The following is a 26,529-nucleotide window of genomic DNA, read 5'->3' on the forward strand; positions in this document are numbered from 1 at the left end:
TTCACAGAAGTCCTATGAGTTAGGTCCTATTATTACCAACATTGTACAGGAAGAGGAAACTGAAACAAGTTAAGTAACATACTCAGAATGTCATAGCTGTTAAGCACAAAACCACTGAATGATTAGATCGATGGCTCAGAAAACAAAATAATATCACAATAGAGTATGCAATGGGATAGGACATTGAGCAGGAGGCTACACATTCTCAATCCCAAAGTATAAGAGTATTAAAAACTGAAATACATTCCGTGTCGTTAGATTTGGGAAAGGCCTTTGGTGAAGGGGGGAAAAAACCCTAAAGCGAAGATGTCAAACCTATTATAAAAAGATAAAGGGTATAACAGAAGAGGGTACACCTACATATTAAGCAGGTAAACTAGAAACATACTGACTGAGGCCCCTGGTCCCTGAAGAACGTTCTATTTCCTTTAGAGAGTATGTGATTCCAATATCCAGAAAGGGTACTGTCCTGATCTTTTAAGGTAATAACTAAGGACATGCCCCATTCTTCAAGGGCAGACAAAACCTGATGGGCCAAATTTCACTTTGGATCTAGAAGAACTGCAAACAGACCTAGACCCCCAAGCAATCACTTTCCATTGGGTCAACTATCCTGGACCCCATAGGGCGTCAGTCCCCACCATCAATTCGAGGGCACCGTGACAAGGGATTGCCCCTGGTCGAGAAGAGGCCAAAGATAAGCCCTGTACGCAGCACGAACAGCTGTGTGACCAGAGAGCCGCGCCGGCTGTGGGAACACTGCAAACACTCTTCCTGCCTTGAAGATTTACAATGCACGTTAACATTTTTCATGTTCTGAGAAGCCAAACAGTAAATAAACTCCTTATTTTTGTTACTTAGTTCCTCTCAAATTATTCATCAGGAAAAAAAATTTAACAAAAGTAACAAAATACATGTTCCTTAGAATATATAAAGTTCCCAGGCATATATTTTGGGAACTATCACCCTAAATAAATCATACGAGTCTCATTTCCCTACTGGGAATAATGCCAGTCCTCAGAGAAGATCAAATGATAAAACAGAAATGTGGAAAATGGTCTGCAAACTACAGAGTACTACGCAGACGTGAGCCACTCTCTGACTGAGACGACAGCAGGAGGCCTCTGAAGCTACACAACCAGGAAACCAAGAAGAGTCCGAGAAGGCCACCCTCGTGTGCCCAGGGGAGAGTGTCCAGTGTGGAGAAGCCCCAGGTCAAGCCTGCCAAGCTGGGGGCTCTAAAGAGAGAACAGGCAAGGATGGGAGGATGCCTTCTCCAAAGGGTGCTGGCAGACGTCCCACCCACAGGCCAGGGACCTCTTGGTGGACACTCTGCCGGACCTGCTGCTGGCCGGCCCCCCAGGGAAGGTCAGACAGCAGCAGGGTGGAGCCCTTTGTGGCTCTGTGGCTTCTTTATGCTGAAGCAAAATTTTTTGGTAATAACCAGGCACAGTTCCCGACCTTGCAGAGAGAATCCAAAGGTAAAGTGCCCATCTGAGGGTTCTTCTTTAGAACTGTGACAAGTGATGATCATGGGCACTATAAACTAGGCCACATCTACGTCCAATGCCGAGTCAGACCACCTACAGGCCACCGTTCCATTTAACCCACAGGGGACACCAACAATAAACAGAAGTCTGGAGAAGTGATCTGCATAACGTCCACACTGGAACGCGGCTGAGCTGGAGCCTTAGGCCCAGGGCCACCTGACTTGCGGGCCCGTGCCCCAGACCTCCTAGAGCAGCCAGAGGTCCTCGGATACTTTTTATTCACATCTACAATATGTTATTTGCAGTTATACCCACATACCACTGTACTAAAACAGATATTTAAAAGTTTGAGATGAAAAAGGAATATAAATAGAAATTCTAGTATTTTCCTCTAACATCCCAACAAATTATCACACATTGCCTTTTGGCGCTAACTAATCATGGTACCATCTTCCTTTGTCATTTTATGGTTTCCACCTACATTCCTTTTGGTTCCACTAAAAGTCCAAATGAGTCCAGGATGGGCCTAGTGTCTGCCTCCAGCATATGCCGAGCCTGAGTCTGTATCATCACTGCCCTTTAAAAAATCCTTTATATTCTTAACAGTCACATAAAAGGTCTACGAGGTTTGGGCAGAGGATTTTCAGTTGCTATGGATCATTTCAGAAGCAAAGAAGAACTCTATTCCATTTAGTGGAGCTGTTTACCGGGTGCTTAAAATGACTTACCCTGTGGCAAACTATTTTTTGTTGTAGTTTCTTATGTGTGCCAACCGTAAGAACTTAAATCCCGCTTCTTTAGAAATTCTCAGGAGAAAACCACCACTGTACTACTATACAATCCTCTTCTGTACCTTTTACTATTTCAGGGAAGACTGAGAATGGCAATAAAAAGAATGTTAATTATGGTATAAATGTCCATCTATGTAATGACTGGTGTTTAAGTTTTAGGGGCAGAAGGGTAAAGCAATTCCTGTTAGCTAATGAGATACACTGTGAGAACAAGAGCAGCATTCCTCCTCTATTTTTTACTTTCTTGGGGAAATAGTAAATATGCAGCTTTGATAGAGATCTGTGAGTTTTAATGGTCTGATCAAAGGCTGAGTTTCTAAGACTATCCAGACACACAAAAGAGAAGGAAGATCATTTCAGATGGCGTAGTGTTAACAAAACACTACTTCTCAAAGAAAATTATATGAATGAACGTGCTACCTCGTTAAAAGAAACTGTGAATTCTGGAGCGTTTGCTGACTGCTCTCTGTGTTCGCTGTGTTGGTGGCTGCTGTGGACTGTGTGATTGTAGTGGTGACGCTGCCTGTGTTAGTGCGCCGGGTTGCGTTGCGTGCGGTCTCCAGTTGCTGCCGCGCTGCCTGGGCGTGCTGCCGCTCTAGCTGCAGCTGCATCTGCAGTTGCTGTAACTGAGAGGCGGAAGGGCCAGAAGAATTAAGCTGTCCTCCTGCAGAACGCCTCACTCCTGATAACTGAGATAAGAGCTCTGCCAACAGAAAAGAAGACGATTAAAGTCGACATAAACACTGAGGGAAAGGAAAGGCTACAGCCCATACCTACTGGGGGAACACGAAAAGCGCCGTGAGCAGGGAGGTATCTACAGTGACACAGTGTGAGCTTGGAGCTCAGTGCCTCTCAGGGAGGCATCCTGGAGGCTTTTGTTGTTGGGTACGGGGAATGCAAACACACACGACTAGTAACGCACAATTATTTTTGTTTTAAGCAATAAACTTAAAAGAGAAATTGTTTAAATTACAATTATTTAACAGACTATTTTAGTTCTACTTTCTCTTAGTATTTTATTTAAGTAAAGTGGTTCATCTGCTGGCCCAGACCTAACATAAGCCCCTCAACACAGGCTCCCGGAGAGCAGGAATCAAGTCCACTTTGTCCACTATCTTTCCAGCTCCAGGAACACGGCTCGACACATCCAGTCTTCTTGTAGCAATAAGGCTGTGCTCATCCAAAGCGATGTGGACCCCCTGTCCCTGCGTGCTTGCTTCAGTAAGGTACGGGGACTGCTGCCTCCTGGGCAGAGGGTCTGCCCAGCTTACAAAGAACCGATGGTGGCCTCACACAGCCCCAGGCCAGAAAATCTCTTCAGTAACAATCTCATGTTTGAGACCGTTTCTGGGCAGGTTTCTGTTTCCCTGCTCATTATTGCTTCATCCTAGAGTCTCTTATAACCACTTTCATGGAATATATTTTCCATCACTAAAATAAACTAATTTTCACTGACAGAGAAAAAATGGAGAGAATTTTTTAATTTTCAACTTTGCTCCCAGAAATTACTTTACTCTTTGGAGCCTAGGACCAAAAACAAAGAAAGAGACAAAGGAATATTAGCACAAATAAAACCCTAAATTCAGTTATTGGATTGTTTTTGGTAGTGGTGATGTTTGTGGGTATGTGTATGTGTGTGTGAAAAAATGCATCTGGAATTGAGATTTTATATTGTATATCTCACTTTTTTTTTTTTAAAGAATATTTTGTAAAACTGTTTCAGGTCATATAATAGATCTACACTTCCTGATATCTCATAGTCTTCTCCAAGGCACATCACAGCTTCCAGACTTTCAAGCCTCACAGATTTTCCAGAATTTTGCCACCTGTCAGATTGGAGCATCTTGCAGATTCTCGGGCTACAGTGACTTCTGACACTTGTGCGCTTTGCTAGCTTCCCAGTTTTGTCATGCACTAGATCAAGTGACTTAGCTGTGAACAACAAAGTTTGATTTTCCTCAAACTTTTCAATATATTTCACAACAGTATAGTTATCAAGGCAAGGACAGAAATTCTTTACTTTCTTTCTTGAGAAGAGCTTCATGTTTTTTAGTCTTATCATCTTGCTTGCTTATTTTTGTTTTTGTTTTTAATCTGCGTATTTACGGAGGATGAATCATTGAATTCTGGAGGTCTTCCAATTCTGTAATCTTTCATGATTTTCTTGGCGTTCAACAGAGGCCACAAATACAACATAAAACTGCTTATTACCTTATGCCCCCAAGGACTTGAAGAAATGCTAAAAAACAGTATGAACTGCTTTATTTTAATTCTCTGCTTTTTATGTATTTCCTACATCTGGGAATTTAATGAAGGAACACAGAAATGTGATCAGGGAGTAAAAGACTAAGACCACAACCCACACACAAAAATATTATGGAGTGCTGCCCAACCATTCCCTTATGAACGTGGAACTAACTTACCAGCTATAGGATCCATGGCTTCCCTACTGCTTGGAGAATATGAACTCTGAGAAGAAGAAAGTCCACCAGTAGAGCTGCTAGTAAAGTGCATGTTTGATCTACGAGCACGAGGACCTCCTAAGCCCCGGCCAGGGTGAAACATTCTACGTACGTGTCGAACACCACTCGATTCATCATAACTCAGAAGTTAAGAAAAAGACCAAAGTACTTCATAGAAGGGGGGGGGGAGAATCACAGGAGCCCTTGCTACATAGACAAGCAGATTTCTTAAACTGTAAGCATTATAAAATAATGTACATTTAATTTAGAATGCAAATGTCCCAACTCTGTGACAGCTATTAAGTGCAAAGATGATACTGAAGTATAAAGCAACGTGTAAGTGTGTGTGCATATTGTGCATGTGTTTCCAAAGTGTACTTCCCAGGCTCCAGCCACCACGATCAGAGTGGCACTGGCAGCCGAGGTGAAAGCCTCACATGGCCGGGCACCACGCTGAGACACTCCCTTGCCCTGGCCCCAGTACCCAACCTCACACATTTCTTCAAGCTCTTCTCCAATGCTGCTGAGAAGCAGCAAAGAAGAGATTTGAATGTCTCATGCAAGTGGACACAGAGAATATCATCACATTTATCAAGAAGGCAAATTTCCAGCAGCTTCAACCATCTTACACAGCTGAGTGTGGGTCAAGCTGATACACAGAGAAATGTGGGGGGGGGGGGGGCAGGAAGAAAAAACATCATAGTAGAAAGATGAGACTTTTCCTACAAAGCAGCAAACAGAAGAGCCATACAATGCAGATTAACTCTTTTACAGACTTCCTGTTTCTCAGCTGATGGTTCTGAAGTCATTTCGGGACAGGGTGCACAGCCCCTGAGGCCCTCAGGCTACACCATGAAGTGGCCTGTTTCACAAGGAATCCATAGTGAAGGCCTGGGATCTACAGAAGGTGGTATTATGATCATTATATTTTGTCATATAAAAGGGTAGCTACATATGAAATGGACTTGAAGAATTCCATTCAAAGAATGAAAAAGAAAAGCTATGGTGCTTGAGAGGTTACACAGAAGACACCCCTGATGTCCAACAGAGTTACAACATAGTAACACGTGGAGTACCTGAAAAATCAGTGTTTTCAGGGTTAACTCCCAGGCCAACATTTTGATTTCTAGAACTTAATGTTAATACATGTTAGGAATCGAAAATGTAATCCATGCCTTCTCCTACCTTATATTTTACATAATTTAATCTTTTCTTGGTAACTAGAGACTCTTTCAATAGACTCATGAAAACTGAAGCAGATGCCAGAGGCCCTGGAACCTACTGAAAAAGTCCAGCATATCAGCTTGGTTTTAAGTTTATTTGCCAAGTTTCTCCATGAAGATAGAGTAAAATATGGATCAAGCGTAAGCTTCTGAGTATGGAATGGGATTCTATTACACAAAATGCAAAGTGACTCAAAGTCTTAAGTATTCCTGATCCATCTGGGTTTTCTCATTCTCTTAAAAAAAAAGAAAAGAAAAGAAAGAAAAGAAAAGAAGAAGAAGAAAACCACTGCTCCCTCACTGTGCACTACGGAGCATGGTTTTCTCCATTCACTGAATACCCGCTCCCAGACCGACCTGGCTTAGGCTGACACCAATTTCTCAGGTTGGTCCCATACCTTTATCTTTCTATTAGTTTCTCTATCTTTCCCTATATGTAAAGGGCCATTTTCCAATGAGAAAATTAGGAACTGTGAACCAGGAACGGGGCTGGTTCTTTCTCAACAGGCCTAAGGTTGTATTATGACTGCCAGAGAGGCAATCAAAGGAATCAAGATATAGCCTGGCAGAGAGAAAGTCCTGATTAGCTCCTGAAGTGCTTTAAACTGCAATGACCGCTGAAGCCTTTACATGAGAACAGAACTCAACAGGGGACAGCTTTAGGAAAACATTCATAATCTGAAAGTGGAAGCTTTAGGGCTACAAAATTAAATGCTCTCATGGGTTGATAATCTCTTAGAGATTACAGGGAACACTGTCAGGAATTTCTGACAAAAAGGCTTGGAAAGAGGGTGCAGAAATGCAGTGGGAAAGGAACAGAACTGGAAGTGGCCTTGTGCTGTCCTCCTCAGAGACCAGGGAGGAACGGCTCTCTTGGGAGCAGGAGACCCCAAAAGGGAAAGGAGACCCAGGATGCACACCTGCCCTTCCATCCCACCACAGACGCTGGGAGCAACAGGGCAAGACGGCAGGGGACAGAGGATAAACAATAAACCCTCCTTTTATTTAATTGGGTAGATTTCAGTTTGGATTAGCGTTTTCCTCTTTTGGATGATAACCTCCTGTAGGAAAGCACGTGATGATCAAACTGCCTTTAGGAAATCTGTGACTGTAATGCACGAAAGGAAAGATGACGAGCAGATCACCTCTCACGTAATGAACAGGATTCACACAGCAGTGACAGCACATAAAGGGATTTAAGAAAGTGCATCTCGACACTTTTAGGAAAGGGCCAAATAAATAATTTGGAGATTAGTTTCTCTCTCTTTGGGGATACTGTCCTTAAAAACAGCCAAAATGACAAGTGTTTTAAAAAAAAACCCTTCCCGTTGTGTCTTAAAAGGATATTAAATCTCTAGGGGCTCTGTGTTCAAGTGTAAGGTGAGCTGCAAAGTCGTCCGTGACATGATTAGGATCGCCTCCGGGTAACGCTGCACAGATTGGACAAATCTGAAACGAAAGTCAAGAAAGCAGGGTTAATAAGCGAGCATCATTCAGCATCTTTTTGCACCAGTGCTTTACTATGAACTACTGCTATCAGCAAATTGTAGCCAGGTAAAAGCACAGTAGTTTCTGAACTAGAGAAAAGCAGTGGACCAGGGAGAACCGCAGTGCTTCGGCGCTGTCACCTGCAGCTGAGGCGCAGCTGCGATGAGACTGCGGAGGAAGAGCTCTTCTCCGGACAGACGCAACTGCTCCAGACGGGTCAGCGTCAGCTCCAGCGCAGCTTTCTAACAACCACAATAAAGTCATTCACATGGTCTAGCAAAACAGTGTGTTTAAAATGTGCTATCTAGTGCACTCTTGTCTGCCAAGTCCAGCCCTGAATGGCAAAGACTGAGACCCAGGCTTACAGCCCTTCCCCCGGGCCCCAGGCAACTTTCTTCTATCCCCAAAGAAGAAAGCAGAGGGTTAGTTAAAACACAGCTGTGCAGACCTGTGTACTTTGAATGTGACAGGGTAAGACAGTCAATGATTACTGCTGATATGCAGATATGCTCTGTAAATCCACGGATGGAATTTCCAAGGGGAAGGGGGATGGGAGGCCCTTTTTAGAACCTGATTTTCCAGACAAGGAGACAGAGAGACGAAGACAGCGTAAAAACGGTGTGATGATTTAAGGGATGGCAGTGGGACAGACAGCTGTGACCCAATCAAGGGTCAAGGAGTAGAAGACCAACTTCCCTGTGGGACTAAAGACAAGGTATCGGAAGAGGAAGTAGGAGTAAAATGGTGTGTACAGAGTCTAACGGAGGAGGGCTGGCAGGTTGGGAAGTGGTGCCTGAGATAGGAGTTTGAGTAGCAGCAGGAGAGAGACAGGCTAGAAAGCATGAGGAACTTTCAGAGGAAAGGTCCTTACTCTTTCAGAAACTGCAATGGGTGTACGATGGCCCGACAGCGGCAGCCGAGCTATGAAGCGCGAAGAACTTTAATCTTAAGGAACAAGGCCACGAAGAAAGGGCTGATGCAAAGAGGCATGACCAAAGGGAGTCCCAAGGAATGAACAGTTAAAGTTTTAGGCTTGTGCCGGGGCTAGGGGAGCAGAAGATGGGATATGGGATTTATCTTGCCAGAACATGAGCTATGTGCCTACATCACTTCACCTGGAGTCAAGTCCAGGCAACCAGCAGGCCTTGCTGTCTGCTTCCAGAAGAGGGGAGAAAAGGGAGGACTGGAGACAAGGAGGTGGGGGAAAGTGCGACTTGGAGGGACAATGTTGGGGTGTGGAGGGAAAGCAAGCTACTGGTTCCCTAGCATCTCAGCAAACCCAACACCTTCTAATGACTGGAACAGGAGGCCCTGAGAGTCTCACTCTAGTTCAATACCAGGCCCTCCTACGCCCTGTCGATTGTTCCAATCACCTGCCTCAGGAAGCTGAGAACTCACGAAACTAACCAAGCAACTGCCTGAGAAATACCCTCAAGAAAATCCACAGATGCTCATGAGAAATAACATATAAGGAAGCAGCGTGCAAAAGGACTGGGGGGTGGGGTGGGGTGTCACAACAGAACGTGCCTGTGAGGCCCAAAGAGAAAGCAGACAGATGTGCTCATTTGTGCCTTTCTTAGAAGACGCCAGAAAGGTGGTAGGGCGTTTCCATCAGAGAGAAAAGAAACTTTGTTTGCAAGTTTATAGATTCTCTACTCTCTCTTTGCTAGTAATTTAGGATCCAACACGACTCTGGTGCTGTGACACTGTGTCTGGTGTCCAAATCACTTCTTTCACTTTTCCCGTGTTACTGACTCATTTACATCGTGTAAACCCTCTGAGAGACACAGGACAGGATGGTGTGTCTCTGGTCTGGTTTGGGAACTGTGACCAGACCTCTGACTAACTTAAAACAAAAAGACCATCAGGATTCAGAGAGAAGGCAAACTCTAGTTGTTCAAAATTAAAATGAACAAGCCAGTTCAGATATTTTTGAGATTCTTCTCACTTTGTAAAAATGATACTTGCAGTGCATCGAATAGTGTCACCCCAAATCCTTGAAAACCCAAAACTTCAAGATGTGACCTTATTTGGAAGTAGGCTCTTTGCAGATATAGTTGTTTAAATTAAGATGAGGTCCTGCTGAATTAGGGTGGGCCCTGCATGCAGGACTGGGGTCCTTGTGAGAAGAGGGGTGCACAGAGCCACAGGGAAGAAGGCCATGTGATAAAGGGGGCAGAGTTGGATAGAGGTAGCCAGGGAAGGCCAAGGACTGCTGACAACAGGCAGGAGCTCTAAGAAGCAAGGACAGATTCTTCCAGAGCCTTCTGAGGGAGCACGCCCTGCCCACACTTTGGTTTCGGACTTCTGGTCTCCAGAACTGTGAGAGTAAATTTCTGTTCATTAAAGCCACTCAGTTTGTGGTAATTTGTTATGGCAGCCTTAGGAAACTAATATACTGAACTATCTACAGTTTTTTTTACAATATCATAAGACTTTACACGTATAAAGGTATCTTCTCTCTAAAATGTCTCCTTTGGATAAAATCTATGCACAACTTGAACTGCAGAAAGATGGCTGCAGATAATTCAATACTTTGAGGGTATGTTTAAATGTTCCTAGTGAGAAAGGTATTTCGACAGCATGCATTCCTGGAAGGAAGACAGAATGGGAAAGTACAGCTATGAAACATATTAAGACTATTCTAATAAGACTGATTATCTCCTACAACCTAGAAAAGCACCTTTGAGATGGGGATGTAAAACAAAGAAAGAAAATCAAGGCCTTTCATTATTGTACATCAACTTAAGTTCTTACCTCAAATCCCTTAGAATTCATGACATGTAACTGTGCTAAGATCACAGGATGAAAATATTTAGAACTGCCGCATTCAGAGAAAAACAATGCACAGAAACTTCCCTAATGACTAGGGAAAGAGTGACTGAGGATAAGGGAATACTGGAGTGGCAGTGGGAGGATCTCTTGGTTTGGCAGCTGGCACAGAAAACCAAGAGACCAGGCCAGAGCCACGTGACAGACGCTGCGCCTTGGGACGCATTAAGCTACAAGATAGATTCAGACCTGGCACGTGCTGGTAGAGCAGAGGCCTGGCTGTCTCTTAAGTTTTACATTTTATACTTAGCAAGCTAATTCACATATTAGCATAAAAATTCTGGTCACCCAAAGATGTATTTTCTGAGAGGTAATGAAGGGACAAGAAGAGGAGCAAAGTGGGGCAAGGGAAACAGCAAAGGTGAGGGTAGGGGTGGGGAGGGGGCAGGGAGAGAGGGGCCACTCTGTAAGCCAGGTGCAAGTGTGGGTTTGCTGAGCACACCTGTGCTGCCACACGGCGGGGCTCACACCTTCCACACAAACGACAGCTCTGTCACATGAGAATTCCAGGTAACACATTAGCTTAGAATTAGGGATACTTGTTAACGCTAAGACTTACTGAATTGGCTTAAATTAGTGTTTCCTAAATTTGGCCAAGACTATAAATCACCTGGAGCACTTGCTAAACATGTATTTTCCTATTAAACTTCCCCACCTGGGGAATTAATGATATTCTCACAAGCATTGGGAGCTACAAATTTAGAAGACCACGACTTCGATATTGGGGCTTGCCCTTATGAAGCTTACTTCTGCAAAGGAGAGGTTAAACCTACTTACAATTGTGCCTAAGAGTCACCCCTAGAGAACCTCTTTTGTTGCTCAGATGTGGCCTAAGCCCACTCTGCAGGTGAACTCACTGCCCTCCCCTCCATGTGGGTCATGACTCCCAGGGGTGTAAATCTCCCTGTCAACATGGGACATGACTCCGAGGATGAGCCTGGATTCAGCATTGTAGGATTGAGAAAGCCTTCTTGGACCAAAAGACGGAAGAGAAATGAAACAAAATAAAGTTTAAGTGGCTAAGAGAGATTTCATATGGAGTCAAGAGGTCACTCTGGAGGGTATTCTTATGCGCTATATAAATATCCCTTTGTTAGTTTTTAGTGTGTTGGAATAGCTAGAAGGAAATACTTGAAGCTGTCGAACTGCAACCCAGTGACCTTGATTCTTTTTTTTTTTTTTTTTTTTAAATCATCATTTTATTGAGATATATTCACATACCACGCAGTCATACAAAACAAATTGTACTTTCGATTGTTTACAGTACCATTACATAGTTGTACATTCATCACCTAAATCAATCCCTGACACCTTCATTAGCACACACACAAAAATAACAAGAATAATAATTAGAGTGAAAAAGAGCAATTGAAGTAAAAAAGAACACTGGGTACCTTTGTCTGTTTGTTTCCTTCCCCTACTTTTCTACACATCCATCCATAAACTAGACAAAGTGGTGTTTGGTCCTTATGGCTTTCCCAATCCCATTGTCACCCCTCATAAGCTACATTTTTATACAACTGTCTTCGAGATTCATGGGTTCTGGGTTGTAGTTTGATAGTTTCAGGTATCCACCACCAGCTACCCCAGTTCTTTAGAACCTAAAAAGGGTTGTGACCTTGATTCTTGAAGACGGTTGTGTAGCCATGAAGACTGCACAGTGTGACTATGTGACTGTGAAAACTTTTTGGCTTGCACTTCCTTTATCCAGTGTATGGACAGATGAGTAGAAAAATGAGGACAAAAAGCAAATGAATAACAGGGAAGGAGGGGGGAATGGGATGTTTTGGGTGTTTTTACTTTAGTTTTTATTCTTATTCTTTTTTTTGTGTGGTAATGAAAGTGTCCAAAATTGACTGTGGTGATGAATGCACAACTATATAATGGTACTGTGATCAATTGATTGTACACTGTGGACAGACTGTATGGTTTGCGAATGTATCTCAATCAATTGGATTTTTTTTAAAAAAAGTGTATTTTCCTGAGCTCCTGCCTGGAGACTAATTCTGGGAGGTTCTGAAATCTGTATTTTTTTTTTTAAAACAAGGACCCCAAGTGATTTTTTTTTTTTTTTTAATAATTTAGAGCTTTTGTAGGTTTATAGAGAAATCATGCAGAAAGTACCAAGTTCGCACACCCAGGAGATTCTAGTAACTGGATATGTTTGGCAGATGCTGCTTAAGTACACAATGGCATTGAACGTTGGTGGAACAAAAAACTAAATATTTCCCTGTTATGTGAAACACCAATTGCTATTGCTACTTACATAAAACAACGAAAAAGTCCTTATTCACAAATGTTCTGGCTATTCTCAGTCTTGTCCTTGCTATTGCTTGCGTCTTTCTCTTCTGCTTCATCTTGCCACTGAGGGTCACCATGCATCTGCTTTTCACCCGCAGCCCTCGTGGAAGACTCCACCAGTGAACTAAGATGGGATCCCATCTCAGGAATACAGTGGAGCTCCCACGTGGTCCCAGGGCAGGAATGCCCGTGAGCAAAAGTCAGGGTGCTTTCTAATACAGGTGCCCAGAACATATCTTCTGAAATCCTAACTCCACATCTAAACGCCAAGTCACTGCTCAACGTCCACCCGCCTCCCCCACATGAAACGGGCTATACAGATGTATATTAAAAAAAAATCACCAAGAGCCAGCATGCCTGGGGTTTGTTTTTAAACAAGAGTTCCATATATTTGACCCCAATACAATCATCAGCCAGGCTAAAGTGCACTAGGATCCGCTCCAGTCTCTTGCTTGATCACACATAACCATGCCCAACAGCATTCTCTCTGGGCCTGTGCAGAGCTTTAACAGTGATGGGGGCGGAGCTAAGATGTAGGATGGGATAAGTGTTTTCACCTTTCTCGTGGGGAGTGGGGGGTGGTGGTGGGGAGAGGTGGGGAGATTTCACAACAGGTTACTTGACTATTTTGTTCACTGCTACAGAAAAATACACGAAAAAAACCTCTTTATCTGATCCAGCACATGGACATTTATCTTGCATAAGGCCGGTAAAAGTTTCCCTTTCCAAGCTGTCCTTAATAACTGGCCCAGGAATTATCTAAACTATCCTTCCTTTGCTCGTAATTTTTTGAGGGCAAAGAAGTGGGGTAAAGCAAATGATGCGTTCCCCTTACCCTTTTCTTCTTTTACTGTTGATAACTCAGTTAATTTTTGCTCAGGCACCCACCCTTTCTCTCACCTACAAGCCTTCTGCAGCCCCCACCCTCCTGTGTTCTGTGTAGTCGTTGCTTAGAATTCCTTCCTCTTCTCCCACTCCCCATTCCCTACCCCTGTTTACAGCTGTGAGTCAAATTATGAACTTAATCCTGGTTGAAAAGCTTAAAAGAAGAACTGCCCTTTTAACTGAGAAGAGGAGTTGCATGTTCTGAAGTGAAATCAGATAAAATGAAGAACCCACCCACTGCCATAGCTCTACCGTCTTTGGAAAAGCTCTACCTATTTCTTCATCCTTCCATGAATTTGCTTTTTTCCCAACCACAAGCACATAAAGATAAAAACACAATTTCAAGTCAAATGATTTTCCTGTTGTTAATACTAGTAACTCATTTCCAGTATAAGATTAGGTAAACTTTCCTAGGCTAGCTTTGAAATGATGGTTCACACATGATGTGTTCTACAAACTCATGTGTTTGCTTGCTCTGAGTTCCGAACCAGATATCCAAAGAATTTTTAGAAAACAGCCTCTTTTTAAGTTAGGGGGTGATTCCCTTCTAAATGCAGCCTGTATAAATCTAAATAAAAATACTTAAGTAATAAAGATTATATAACTCAGGGTAACACTTTGGGTATAAAAAAAATCAAGAAATGGGCATGGTCTCTGCCCACCATTAAAGTTCATATGAATTTTGTCTTTTTTCTAAAAATTCTGGTGTATTTTTCACTATTTTTAAAAACTGTCCTTTTGAGGCCCTCTTAGAATTCAGCTGCAGAAATACCCCATGCTTGTTCTGAAAGGCAGATTTTCTGATCCTTGCAATACTGTTAATGGGGTACTTCTAACATAATTTCTTTCACAGAACAGTGACGACCCCCAAAAAGCTATTAGAATTTAAAGCCAAGGCACAAGAAACCTTTACATGCATATATTTTAATGGGTATCCCCCCAGAAAACTTGACTTTCTATTGAACTAATCACTGTCAAGGCTAATGATAACTGCCGGTTTTTGGACTTCCCACTACTATTAAAAGTAGTTTATTTTATAACATCTGCAGATGTAATAAATGTAAAACTGAAAACTGGAGTTTTGCTTTGAGAACATACATAAAGCACCAGTGGAAAAATCCATGCTACAAGGTCAATAAACTCCTTTTGGGCTTCTAGAACTATCTAAAACTTGGAGCTACCGCTACCTTGGCTGTTTGTTTTCTAATACCCATCCTTTCAAGATTGGAGTGAGCATGCTGTTCAACTAGATCTAACTTTCTGTTGTTGCGGTGGAAGGTTGGAATTAATTTATATTTACATATGAGTTACTTTTTTTTACACTGAATCAAATTTTCCTCCTCCATTTCATACTCCCCGTTTTAATGCTGTGGTTAACTGTTACCTGCTTCTGAAGAGTGGTATTTAGAATGTTTTGAAGTTTTTATATTAAAAAGGTTTGCTTTTCTTTATATTTTTATATGTGATTTACAAAGTCCTAAGTAATTTAGTTTTGGTTTTAAATATGTTTTAGTACAGAAATTTAAATTAAATGTGTGCGTTGATTCCTGGGAACTCACAAAACCCGAAGCAACATAATTTAGTCACACTGAAAAATAACTCCAGAAGAGTCAGAGTTGTCCCATTTCTTTATTTTGTCCACAATTCACTCTAACTAAAGTTTAGTTAGAAGATAAACCTCACTCTAAGCCCTACTTTTACGATCTTCCCTGGGGGTAGTTACTTGCAGATCTTGAGAAAGAGAAAGAAATAGGAACCTCCTATTAATTGACGGTGTCAATAAGAACCTGAAGGCTGGAAAAGGTTGGGGGGGGGGGAAGAATCAGAAATGAACTCTAACTACACGTGAGTTTGAATCAAAGTCTGGCAATGATCAAAGCTTTGTATCCTCTTCTCAAGGGCATAACCAGTTTGCCAAGTAAGCTGACCCCAGAAAAAGTAGTAAAGCACCCCAGAAAAAACGACATCAGCCATCAAAACCAAGGTTGGCATCTTCAAATAACGTCCTAAGCCTGGGAGCTTAACAAAGGCCCGCAGTCAAACCAAACTTGTTGGGGACAGACCACAAGCCCATTTGTAGATGGTGGGCATTTAATTTTCAAGCTGGGTATCAGGTATAGAGGAGCATAAACAAATTCTGGGTATTTGCTTCGAGGGGAAAAAAAAAATAGAGGCAAGGCGAGTGGGGGGAGGATGATTCTTATTTTGGAAACTGAATAATCTGCTTTTATTTCATGAATTGACTTAAATTTCCAATGGATTCTCCAATATTGTGTGAATAAAACTGGGCAGTTGTCTTCCCCCAGTGGGGTTATGAAAGTACTCTACTAGAGCTTATTGGCTGATAATGACTTTAAGGATGCCTAATTTATAATAAAAGGAACCCCTGTTACTGGATATAAATAAAGTAACCAAATTTAACAGGAATGAAATAAAAAAGAAACGAATGCAGGTTTTCTACAATAATGAGGGTGGAGATGCAGTCAAGACAGGATTCTTCAGCGTGGTGTCTGGGAATACACCAAGAGGAAGCAAACTTACCTTTACTGAATAAAAAGAAAGGACTGAGAACAGCACAAAATGTTCCAGCAGTGATCAAGGCTTCCCATTTCTGAGCTGTTCAGGAGTCAAATCTGGCTTGGGGACTACGTGATGTAAATTTATCAACTGTTTGAGCTATAAATCCTGTAATGACTTCAAGCCTCAAATTAGCAGCCGTACAGATGGAGACAAAAGTGAACTTGGACCACTCAAGGCTCTGTAACAAGGGAGCCCCAGCAGAGGCAGAGCAGGGCGGCGGGTAAGTTCGGACCTTGGAACTTAAGGCAGTTCTGGTTGAATTCACACACCAGGCTCTGAACCTCAATGGCCGTGTGTCCTTGGGCACATTCTTTATTTCTCTTGGGTTTCAGTTCATTTGTTCTGAGCACATTTAGGGGCTTATTAATTGATGCAATGTGCAACTGCCCGTGCCCAAATTCTCCAAATTCAATACCTACAGTTCCAAATTGAGCCTTAACTTTAACTACTATTACCAATGGTAAGTGGGGGAGGGAACCCTTTGGGTATTCTTAATCATTCCTCAATTGGACACATGCTGAGTCACATGTCAAGTAAAGAATCCCAAAAGCTTTCAAGGCAAAAAATTTTTTTGTGAACTGTCCTGGGTCTTTGGCTTTTAGCTACCGGAACAGGTCAGTCTGGAAGGTAATTCCAGGGGCCCCCGAGCTTTGACCTAGGAAGCAAAGGATTTGTTCTGATGAAAATGATACGCTACAACAGGATGCGGCAATGGACCTCTGCTTAATATATGATCAAAGATTTTCAAATTTCCTTGTGAAGTTTCCTTACAGAAGAAAATTAAGCAGGTAGCAAGACTACTAAAAGAGGAAATGTGGTGCATCTCAGGATACTTTTAACTTTTTCAAAATGTATTTAACGAAGGGCTCATGAATTTGGTCAGGGCTCCAAGTGCTACGCTTTTTAGCAAGAGGGCAAGAAAGGCTGGTGTGGACAAGTGAGGGACATTACCTTGCCCAAATGCAGCCTCTCAGGATAAGTAAAATTTGCTGTTAAAAAGTAATTTCGTTATTATGCAAACAGCATCAGTACGCCTAGCAGGAGGTAGAGGATAGTGACCTAGCTTTTTTTATTTTAGGAATAGTGTATTTTATGACATCATTTTAGACACAGGACTGTTTTGCTTACCACTTCTGTTGATGTTTCTGCGTGTTCAGAAGTAACATGTTCTTGAAGAGATGTCTCCGTATAGCCCATTTTTCCACAATAGGGACAAGTAAAAGACTGTGGCTGCTCTACAGAAAAAGCTTCCCCACCATAGTACAAATCTGAAAAACAAGGTGGAATTGCATTGAGGAAAAATTATTAGCTTTTTAATATATAAAAATGTGATCACCTGATACAAAATAATGTTTTTAAGAAGTGAACTTGAAATCTCCACCATCAACCTCACTCTGCCAAGAAGTGCTTGGGTGACTCTTGGTTTATAATGTAACATCCTTATTCTCCCAAGGACTTCATGACACCCACCCAAGACTCCTTCCCCATATATTGCTACCAGTCTTAAGAGCAAACAAAGCAAACACATTTCCCTTCCCTTCATTTAATTCTAAAACATCCCTGATTTCATCTCTGGTTCTGCTTTTACTGTAATTTCTTTTTTCCTCTATCTTTCCTCATATCAGACTGTGACAATGCTGATATTCACACACATATGAGCAGGGAATGGTGTGTACAGAACGCTAGTGCTCAGAGGGAAAGCACAGAAGGCCACGATCAATATGCCGGCTCCCAGATGCATCTACTCCTTCACGGAACACAAGGTTCCCACAGCAGGATGGCCCTGAAGCCTTCAGTTGGCATAAATACATAAAAAGAAAACTTCCTCAATCTAATAAGGGGAATCTACAAAAAACCCACAGCTAACATTGTATTTCACAGTGAAAGACTGAATGCTTTCACCCTAAAATCAGGAATAAGACCAGGATGTCTAATCTTGCCACTTCTTGTCAACATTGTACTGGAGGGTCTACCCAGAGCACACAGGCAGAAAAACGAAATAAAAGCCATCCAAGTTGGAAAGAAAGAAGAAAAATTACCTCTATTTGCAAATGACAAGATCTTGTATATAGAAAAGTCCTAAGGAATCTGCTAAAAAACTTAGAATAGACGAGTTAACCAAGGTTGTAGGACAAAATATCAATAAACAAAAATAAAAATATTTTTACAAGTAACAATCTGAAAATTAAATTAAGAAAACAATTCCATTTATGCTAACGTCAAAAAGAATAAAATACTTAGGAATTCACATAACAAAAGAAGTATAACACACTCTAAAAACTACAAAACATTGTTGAAAGAAATTAAGGGAGATCAAAATAAATGGGAAGACATCCCACATTCATGGATCAAAACATTTAATATCGTTAAGGTGGCAAAACTTCTCAAATTGAGTGACAGATTCAATGCAATCCATAGCAAAATTCCAGATGGCATCTTTGCAGAAATTGACAGACTGCTCCTAAAATTCATATAGAAATTCGAGGGACCCAGAACCTAAGCCAATCTTGGAAAAAGAATAAGTTGGAGGACTCCAAGTTCTCAATTTTAAAACTTACTACAGGGCTACAGTAATTGGACAGTGTGGAACTGGAATAAAAACAGACGTTTAGACCAATGAAATAGAACTGAGAGTCAAGAAGTGACCGCCACCTTTCTGGCCAACTGATTTTCAACAAGGATGTCAGGACAATTCACTGGGGAAAGGAATAGTCTTTTGAACGAGTAGTATTGGGACATCCAGATATCCACATGCAAAAGAATGAAGTTGACCTCTATCTCATTCCATATAAAAAAATTAACTCAAAATGGATCAAAGATATATAGATGAGAGCTATAACAATAACACTCTTAGAAGAAAACAGAGGTGTAAATCTTTGTGACCTGGGATTAGGCAATGGTTTCGTAGACATGAAAACAAAAGTAAAGCAAAAGAAAAAAACAGTAAATGACATCAAATTTAATTTTTGTATAAAGGACACCATCAAGAAAGTAAAAACACAAGCCGCCAAATGGGAGCTAATATCTGCAAAAATATATGTGATAAAGGACCTGTATCTAGAATATATAAACTCTTACAAGTCAATAATAAAAAGACACATAACTCAATTGAAAAATGGACAGAAGACTTGAATAAACATTTCTCCAGAGCAGATATACAAATGGCCAGTAAGCACAAGAAAAGGTGCTCAACATGATTAGCCATCAGGGTAATGCAAATGGAAGTCACAGTAAGATATCACCTCACACTCACTATTGACAGCGACGACAAAAAACACACACTTAGGCAGGCCTAGCCTCTCCATTGCAGTAGCGACCCTATTTCAAGCCTGGATGGTTTTGCACTCAAACCAGGAAGGTATTTGCTCTCCGCCAAACCCCAGGCCCTCCCAGATAGAGCAGTTACAGAGAATGCAAAGATACACAGGGCTCAGGAAAACAAAGCTTAAAACAACGAGTGTAGGGGAAAGTTGGTAAAGAAATGTTCTTAGAGATGTTTGGAATCTGCCATTCGTTTACCCTAAAAGACTCCCCTAAGAATGCATGGGTTGTTGGGCTTCCCCACCTCAATGGCTGCTGATGTGCTCACAGACATAGGGGACTGGTGGTTTGACAGGCTGAGCCCTCAGTCATGGGACTTGCCCTTGGGAAGACTGTTACTGAAAAGGAGAGGCTAGGCCTGCTTATAATTATGCCTAAGTGTCTCTTCCTGAATGCCTCTTTGTTGCTCAGATGTGGCCCTCTTTCTCTAGCTAAGCCAACTTGGCAGATGAAATCACTGTCCTCCCCCCTACGTGGGATCTGACACCCAGGGGTGTAAAGCCCCCTGGCAACGTGGAACATGACTCTCGGGGAGGAATCTGGACCCAGCATCGTGGGATGGAGAACATCTTCTTGACCAAAAGGGGGATGTGAAATGAAATGAAGTAAGTTTCAGTGGCTGAGAGATTCCAAAAGGAGCCGAGAGGTCACTCTGGTGGGCACTCTTATGCACAATGTGGATAGTCCTTTTTAGGTTCTAATGATTTGGAATAGCTAGCAGTAAATATCTGAAACTGTCAAATTACAAACCAGAACCCTTGAATTTGGAAGACTATTATATAAATGTGTAGCTTGTGGGTGGGTGACAATGTGATTGGGAAAGCCATGTGGATCATGCTCCCCTTTGTCCAGTGTATGATGGATGAGCAGAAAAACAGGGGCAAAAAAAAAAAAAAAAAAAAGCACCCAGTGTTCTTTTTTACTTTAGTTTTTAGTCTTATTACTTTTGTATGTGTGGTAATGAAGATGTTCAAAAATTAATTTTGGTGATGGATGTACAACCATACGGTGGTACTGTGAACAAGTGATTGTATGCTTTGTATGACTGCATGGTATGTGAATATATCTCAGTAAAACTGAATTATTAAAAAAAAGAAACAACTGATACCATGGAACTGTAACCCATAACAATTTTTGAAATTACCTATATGACTGCTTGTTGAGCTGTACATTGAGAGATGACCCTTATACCAGTTTGGATGTATTATGTCCCCCAAAACACCATATTCTTTGATGTAATCTTGTGGGGGAAACATATTAGTGTTGATTAGGTTGGAATCCTTTGAGTGTTTCCATGGAGATGTGACTCAGTCATCTGAGGGTGAGACCTCTGATTCGACAATTTCCATAGAGGTGTTACCCCGCCCATTCAGGGTGGGTCTTAATTGAATCACTGGAGTCCTATAAAAGTGTTTATGGACAGAAGCTGCAGCTGCAGCTTAGAGAGACATTTTGGAGACAGCTGCTGAAAGCAGACTTTTGCTGACAGTTTGGGAATGCTAGCCCAGTGTTTGCTCCAGAGAAGCTAAGGGAGGACAAAATGCCCCAAGAGCAACATTTTGAAAAACTCACAGGATCTGAGAGGAGCTGGAACACAACCTGGGTTCAGCAGATGCCAGCCATGAGCCTTCCCAACTAACAGGTTTTCTGGACATTATTGACCTTCCTTTGGTGAAGGTATACTCATGTTGGTGCCTTAATTTGGACATTTTCATGGCCTCAGACTGCTAATTTGTAACCAAATAAACCCCCTTTCTAAAAGCCAAAAAACAAAACAAAACAAAACAAAAAACAAAAAAACACACACATAGAGAGTAACTAGTTCAGGTGAGGACGAGGAGAAACAGGAACCCTTTACACTGCTGATGGGGATGGACTACCACATCTTTTGTTTATTTCCTCTTGTCTCTGCTTCTCTTCTCAAGTCATAACAGAATGACAGTTTGAATAAACTTGGTTCCACTCATCACATCCTTCTCCTTTTTTGCTCTTTGTATTTAAGAAATTACCTCTATTGTCTCCTAAATAATTATTTTTGCCTTTCACACTGAAGTCTTTAATATACCTGGAACAGACTTTCTATATAGGGTTTGAAATAGAGATCCAATTTTATTTTTTCACTGTTATAGACAAGTAATTTATTAAACTGTCTATCCTTACTGCATATGCATCACCTGCTTTATAAGTCAAATTTCCACAAAGGTGTAGGTTTATTTCTAGGCGCTCTATTATGTTCCATTTGTTCTTTCTAACTCTGCCTCCATATTGAACTGTCTTAATTACTGCAACCTTTAGGATACTTGGTAAGACAAGCCTATCCACTTTGTTGGGCTATTCTTGGCCCTCTGCACTTCCACAAAAGTCTTAAGAGTATCGTCTTATCAGGTTCAGTGAAAAGGCCTACCAGAATTCTGACTGGAAATGCACTGAATCTAAAGGCTGATTTGGAATGAAGTGACACTGCAAAATTGTTACAAAACTTTCTAGCCAAAATCATGTTATATTTCTCCATTAGCTTTGGTCTTCTGTAACTTATTTCAACACAAAAATTTCCAGATTTTTAGTTACTAATGGAAATGGTATCTTTTTTTAAAAAACAAGTGTCTAATGGTTGCAAATAAATATAAATACAACTGACTTTTACATGTTGATTTTGTACCCAGCAACTCTGCTAAACTCTTAATTTCAATAATGAATGTGTAGCACCTTCTTTTTGTTGCTACATAACCTTCATGCCACCTGCAAATACTTTTGATTGTTTCTAGCCAATAAGTATCCTTTTATTTCTTTTTCTTGTCTTATTACACCAGCTAGGTGCAATGCTGAATCACAGTGATAATATCAAGAATCCTTGCAAGCTAATTTAATAAAGCTTTCAACATTTCACCACTAATTACAATGTTCGGTGTAGTTTTTTGGTAAATGCCCTTTATTAGGACTCTTTCTACCTTTTACCATGACTTTAATATTCAGTTACTATTTTGTATGTACTGAAATAATCATATGATTTTTTTCTCATTTAATCTGTTTATGTTATAAATTCTTCAACTTTCTAGGATTAAAACAAGTTTACATTCCTGAGAGAACCCTTACTTGACCCTGAAAGAAAACTTTTTTTATATATGGCTGGATTTAATTAGCTGTTAATTTTGTTTGTCATTTTTGCATCCATGTTCATGAGTAAGTCAGGCTTGTAATTTTCCTTTCTTCATTGTCTTTACTTTGAGGGATTGTTTTATTCAGATTCTGTATTTCTTTCTGACTCAGTTTTGGTAAGACATCTTTTTCACAGTCCTTCCAAAAATTTGGTCATACTTCCCTTTTATCAGTTTGATCTCTGTAGCATATCAAATTATATACTCTTCTCTCTTTTTTTCTTGCTCAATCGTGCCAGAGGTATGTCTATTTTATTAGACTTTGTGAGGAGCCAACTTTCACTGTATATTTTCTTTCTTTTTATGTATTTAAACTTTTATTTGTATTATTTCCATTCTTCTACTTTATTTGAATTTATTCTGCTATTCCTAGTTCATACTTACTAAGCCAGATGCTTAGCTCATTAATCAGAGCTTTCTTTTCCAATGTAAGCATTTAAAACTAGGGACTTTCCTCTAAGTACAGTTTTAGCCGTTTCCCACAAGTATTTTTGTTATGGTTAAGTCCTTAGTGTTTTATAGTTTCCATTATGATTTTTCCTGACCCACGACTAGTTTAAAAGTGCTTTTCAAGTTTCGAACATAAGGGATTTTTCTAGCTTGTTATTCATTGACTGCTACTTAATTGCACTGCCATCTGAGAATGTAGTTGGTATGATACCAACTCTATGAAATCTGTTGAGAATAGCTTTAAGGCCTAGCATAGGCTCAATTTTCACAATATTTTTATATGTGTTAGAAAAAAACAACTATCTTCAAAAGGTTAGAAGCAATATTCTATTTTATAAGATCAAGTATGCAAATCTTTACTTTCTGTTTAATTTACCAATTTATCAAAGAAATATTTTTAAATTTCCTATAATTAAGGATGGTTTGAAAATCTCTCCTTATGGTTATGTTAATTTTTACTTTATACATTTTGAGGCTATGTTCAAATTATGTACAAATGTTAAACTACTACTTTTCCCAGACGAATTTACCCAGATCAACTCTGTTTCATCTGTTAGTAACATCAACCTTTTATATTTATTTTTTTATTTCCTATTTTTCCAATAATAATAGTAATGGCTTGTAAATCAAAGAATAAAAAAAGTATCTGAGTCCATACTGATATAACTAAGTAATCAACTAAGTAATAAACTAAGTGGGGGAGAAGGAACAACTCTTTCTTATGGAAACTTCCAATTAATAAATGAAGAAGAAATTAAAAATCACCATCAGAGTACCACAGTAATAAGTGTTCAGGGGAGAGCCACCAATAGGCAACAGGTGGGCAAAAGTTTAAGGGAAAACAGGATTATTTGCAAATCTCCAAGTCTCTCCCTCAAAATAAATATTCACCAATTACAAAGGGGAAAATAGTAACTTTACAGTGGAGAAACCAAGACCACCTTTAACCAAGTAATCAAGGCTGACATCACCAGCCACAAGGCAACTGCCATCATGGACCATGACGTGATGCACTGAGGAGGGCACGTCACTGCTGTGGTGCACTTCCCAATACAGCACGATCTCAATCTAATCATAAAAACACATTCGACAAGGCCCAAGTGAGGGGCATTCTACAAAATAACTCAACGGAACTCTTCAAAAGTCCCAAGGTCACAAAAAGACATGGAAAGACTGGGGAATTCTGACTGGAGGAGATTATGAAGATGTGACAAGTAAATGTAATGTGATATTCCTAGACTGAACTTTGGAATGGGAAGAACATTGGGGGAAAACTAAGGAAATCTGAATAAAGGCTGTCCTTTAATTACAGGCACTATGTTAACTTTGGCGGAAGCTGGGTGAAGGGTATACCTGAGCTCCTAACTATTTTTAAAACTCTTTCATATGTCGTAAATTATCTCAAAATTGAAAATTTAAAAGAGCATGTAACTAGATTTCATTTATAATCCAATCTGTTGATAGTAGTCTTTTAACTGGAGAATTTAATCCATTAGAGTTATAAAGATGAATCATATACCTGGGTTTATTTCTGAAATATGTGCTTTTTATTTGACCTGGTTTGCCTATTTCCATTTCTTTCCACCACCTTATCTGTCTTCATGCATATTTAACAGAGCCTTGAGTAATCAGAATCTTCATCCTCTTCTTGATCAACACAAGAACCTTAGAATGCTTTAATACTCCCATGAAAACTTACTTCTTGTATGGTCCTCCTCCCGCATTTGATATAATTTGATAATATCTATAGGACTACTTTACACATTTGACACAATGCAATTTACCAATTCACTGCTCACCATTCTTTCTTTCCCTGTTTAGGCAGCTTTACTGAGATATAAGTCACGATTTAAGATGTATAATTCAGTGGTTTTTAGCATATCCTAGTATTTAGTATAGATACGTGCAACTATCACCATAATTTCAGAATATTTTTATCACCAGAAAGAAACCCCATATTCTTTATCTATCACTCCCTATCACCCTTGCCCTTCCCCCACCCAGCTCTAACCAATCACTAACATAATTTCTGTCTCTATACATTCTCCTGTTTTTGTTCATATGAATGGAATCATACCATAGGGGGCCTTTTGTGAATGACTTTCATTTTATACCTTGTCAATTGGGTATATTTATGTGTGACTTTCACAAACAAGTACACTGTGATTAAGAGACAATTACTTAGAATATAAAAGGTTAATTTTATTTGTAATGAATTCGGGGCCTCATAATATGCTATGGGGAATAGCTCTAGAACATTTTTGCCTCTATTTCTTCACATACATATGCACAAAGTTTGAAATGATAATCCATTAAAATTTTAATTAAATACTTACCAAAATCTACCCTTGTTAATATACACTGCATTGGGTGGTCAGTTGTATGCCTTGTTGTTGTTGCACCACTTTCATAACAAGATGCACAAAGATCGTAATCGTAGCAAATTAAACACTTATATCTGCGACCTCGAAAATTTCCTTTTAAACATGCATCACAGCTGACACCTATAAAAAAGAAATCTTTAATTAGCAGCTATAAAAGACCACTCTCCATTTAATTTTTATAAATTTTTAAGGTGCTCATTTAATCCCACATTTCCTTTCCAAAATGACTAGGAACGACAGAGTGAAATAATATGGAAACTTCCAACAGTTTGCTGGGCTCATTACTCTGATTTAACACTCCTGAAGAAAATACTCGAAATGTTTGATAAAACATAAAAGCATCTTTTTAAATGCCTCGATGAGCTAGCAGAGGAACTGCTTAACAAGAAGCACCAAAGGCAGTTTGAAGGCATCTGCCAAAAACAGGTAAAAGGTGAACTTAAGGGTCTTCACAACGTGGCAAAACCAAGTCCGAGGTGGGTTTCTAGTAAAAGACGGACATGCCTCAAGCTGAAATGCTCACATACCCTCAGACTGCAAAGTCGTACAGGTGAAGCAGGCTCCCTAAAACAGCAACAACAAACACCTCTGGAAATACAAACCACAAACCAGCCCTCTCACAAGTTGATAGCTCAAATTCTGACTACCAAATGGGTCTAAAAACCTGGAGTAAAGAGTTTTGTTTAAAGTGTTCCTAATTTGCTACCAAGAATCTGGCAGGAATAAACTTCCAAGGAATGAGTTAACAGTTTAAATCACAATACACACACACACAAAACAAAACAAAACAAAACCAAGGCATTACCAGCAAGAACTAGCAGAAACAGACAGCAGAATCAGGCTGTGGAAGAGTTCATACCAGAACTGGATATTAAATAACAATGCCTATTATATTAAAAGAAAGAAAAGAGAAGATTGAAGGGAGGCAACCAAAAGATTTGAAAATGAACCAAATAAAACTTCTAGATATGAAAAAAAAAAACATATTAATTAAAATTTAAACTCATTTTGCAGGTTTAATGGTGGGAACAGCCTTTTATTCACAGAGGATATGCTTGTTTGTACAGAAAACGCAACTATAGCTAAATTATTAGAATTAATAAGTATTAAGCAAGGTTGCTAGAAACAAAAATCAATTTAATAAAAATCGACTGTATTTCTTCAATT

At 40.2% G+C, this 26,529-nt stretch overlaps 1 protein-coding gene across 1 annotated transcript in view; it reads right to left on the reverse strand.

The window, feature by feature from the left end:
• KCMF1 (potassium channel modulatory factor 1) overlaps nt 1-26,529 on the reverse strand; it is an 89,450-nt gene that overhangs the window by 3,181 nt on the left and 59,740 nt on the right. Inside the window, exons 2-6 of the mRNA XM_037806592.1 lie at nt 25,315-25,482; nt 17,181-17,320; nt 7,314-7,415; nt 4,705-4,879; nt 2,702-2,984 (exon numbers count right to left, since the gene is read on the reverse strand). Coding sequence (XP_037662520.1) covers nt 2,702-2,984; nt 4,705-4,879; nt 7,314-7,415; nt 17,181-17,320; nt 25,315-25,482 — 868 coding nt within the window. The remainder of the gene's footprint in view (nt 1-2,701; nt 2,985-4,704; nt 4,880-7,313; nt 7,416-17,180; nt 17,321-25,314; nt 25,483-26,529) is intronic.

The sequence above is a fragment of the Choloepus didactylus genome, chromosome 17 (genome assembly GCF_015220235.1).
Source record: "Choloepus didactylus isolate mChoDid1 chromosome 17, mChoDid1.pri, whole genome shotgun sequence".
NCBI classification, from domain to species: Eukaryota; Metazoa; Chordata; class Mammalia; order Pilosa; family Megalonychidae; genus Choloepus; species Choloepus didactylus.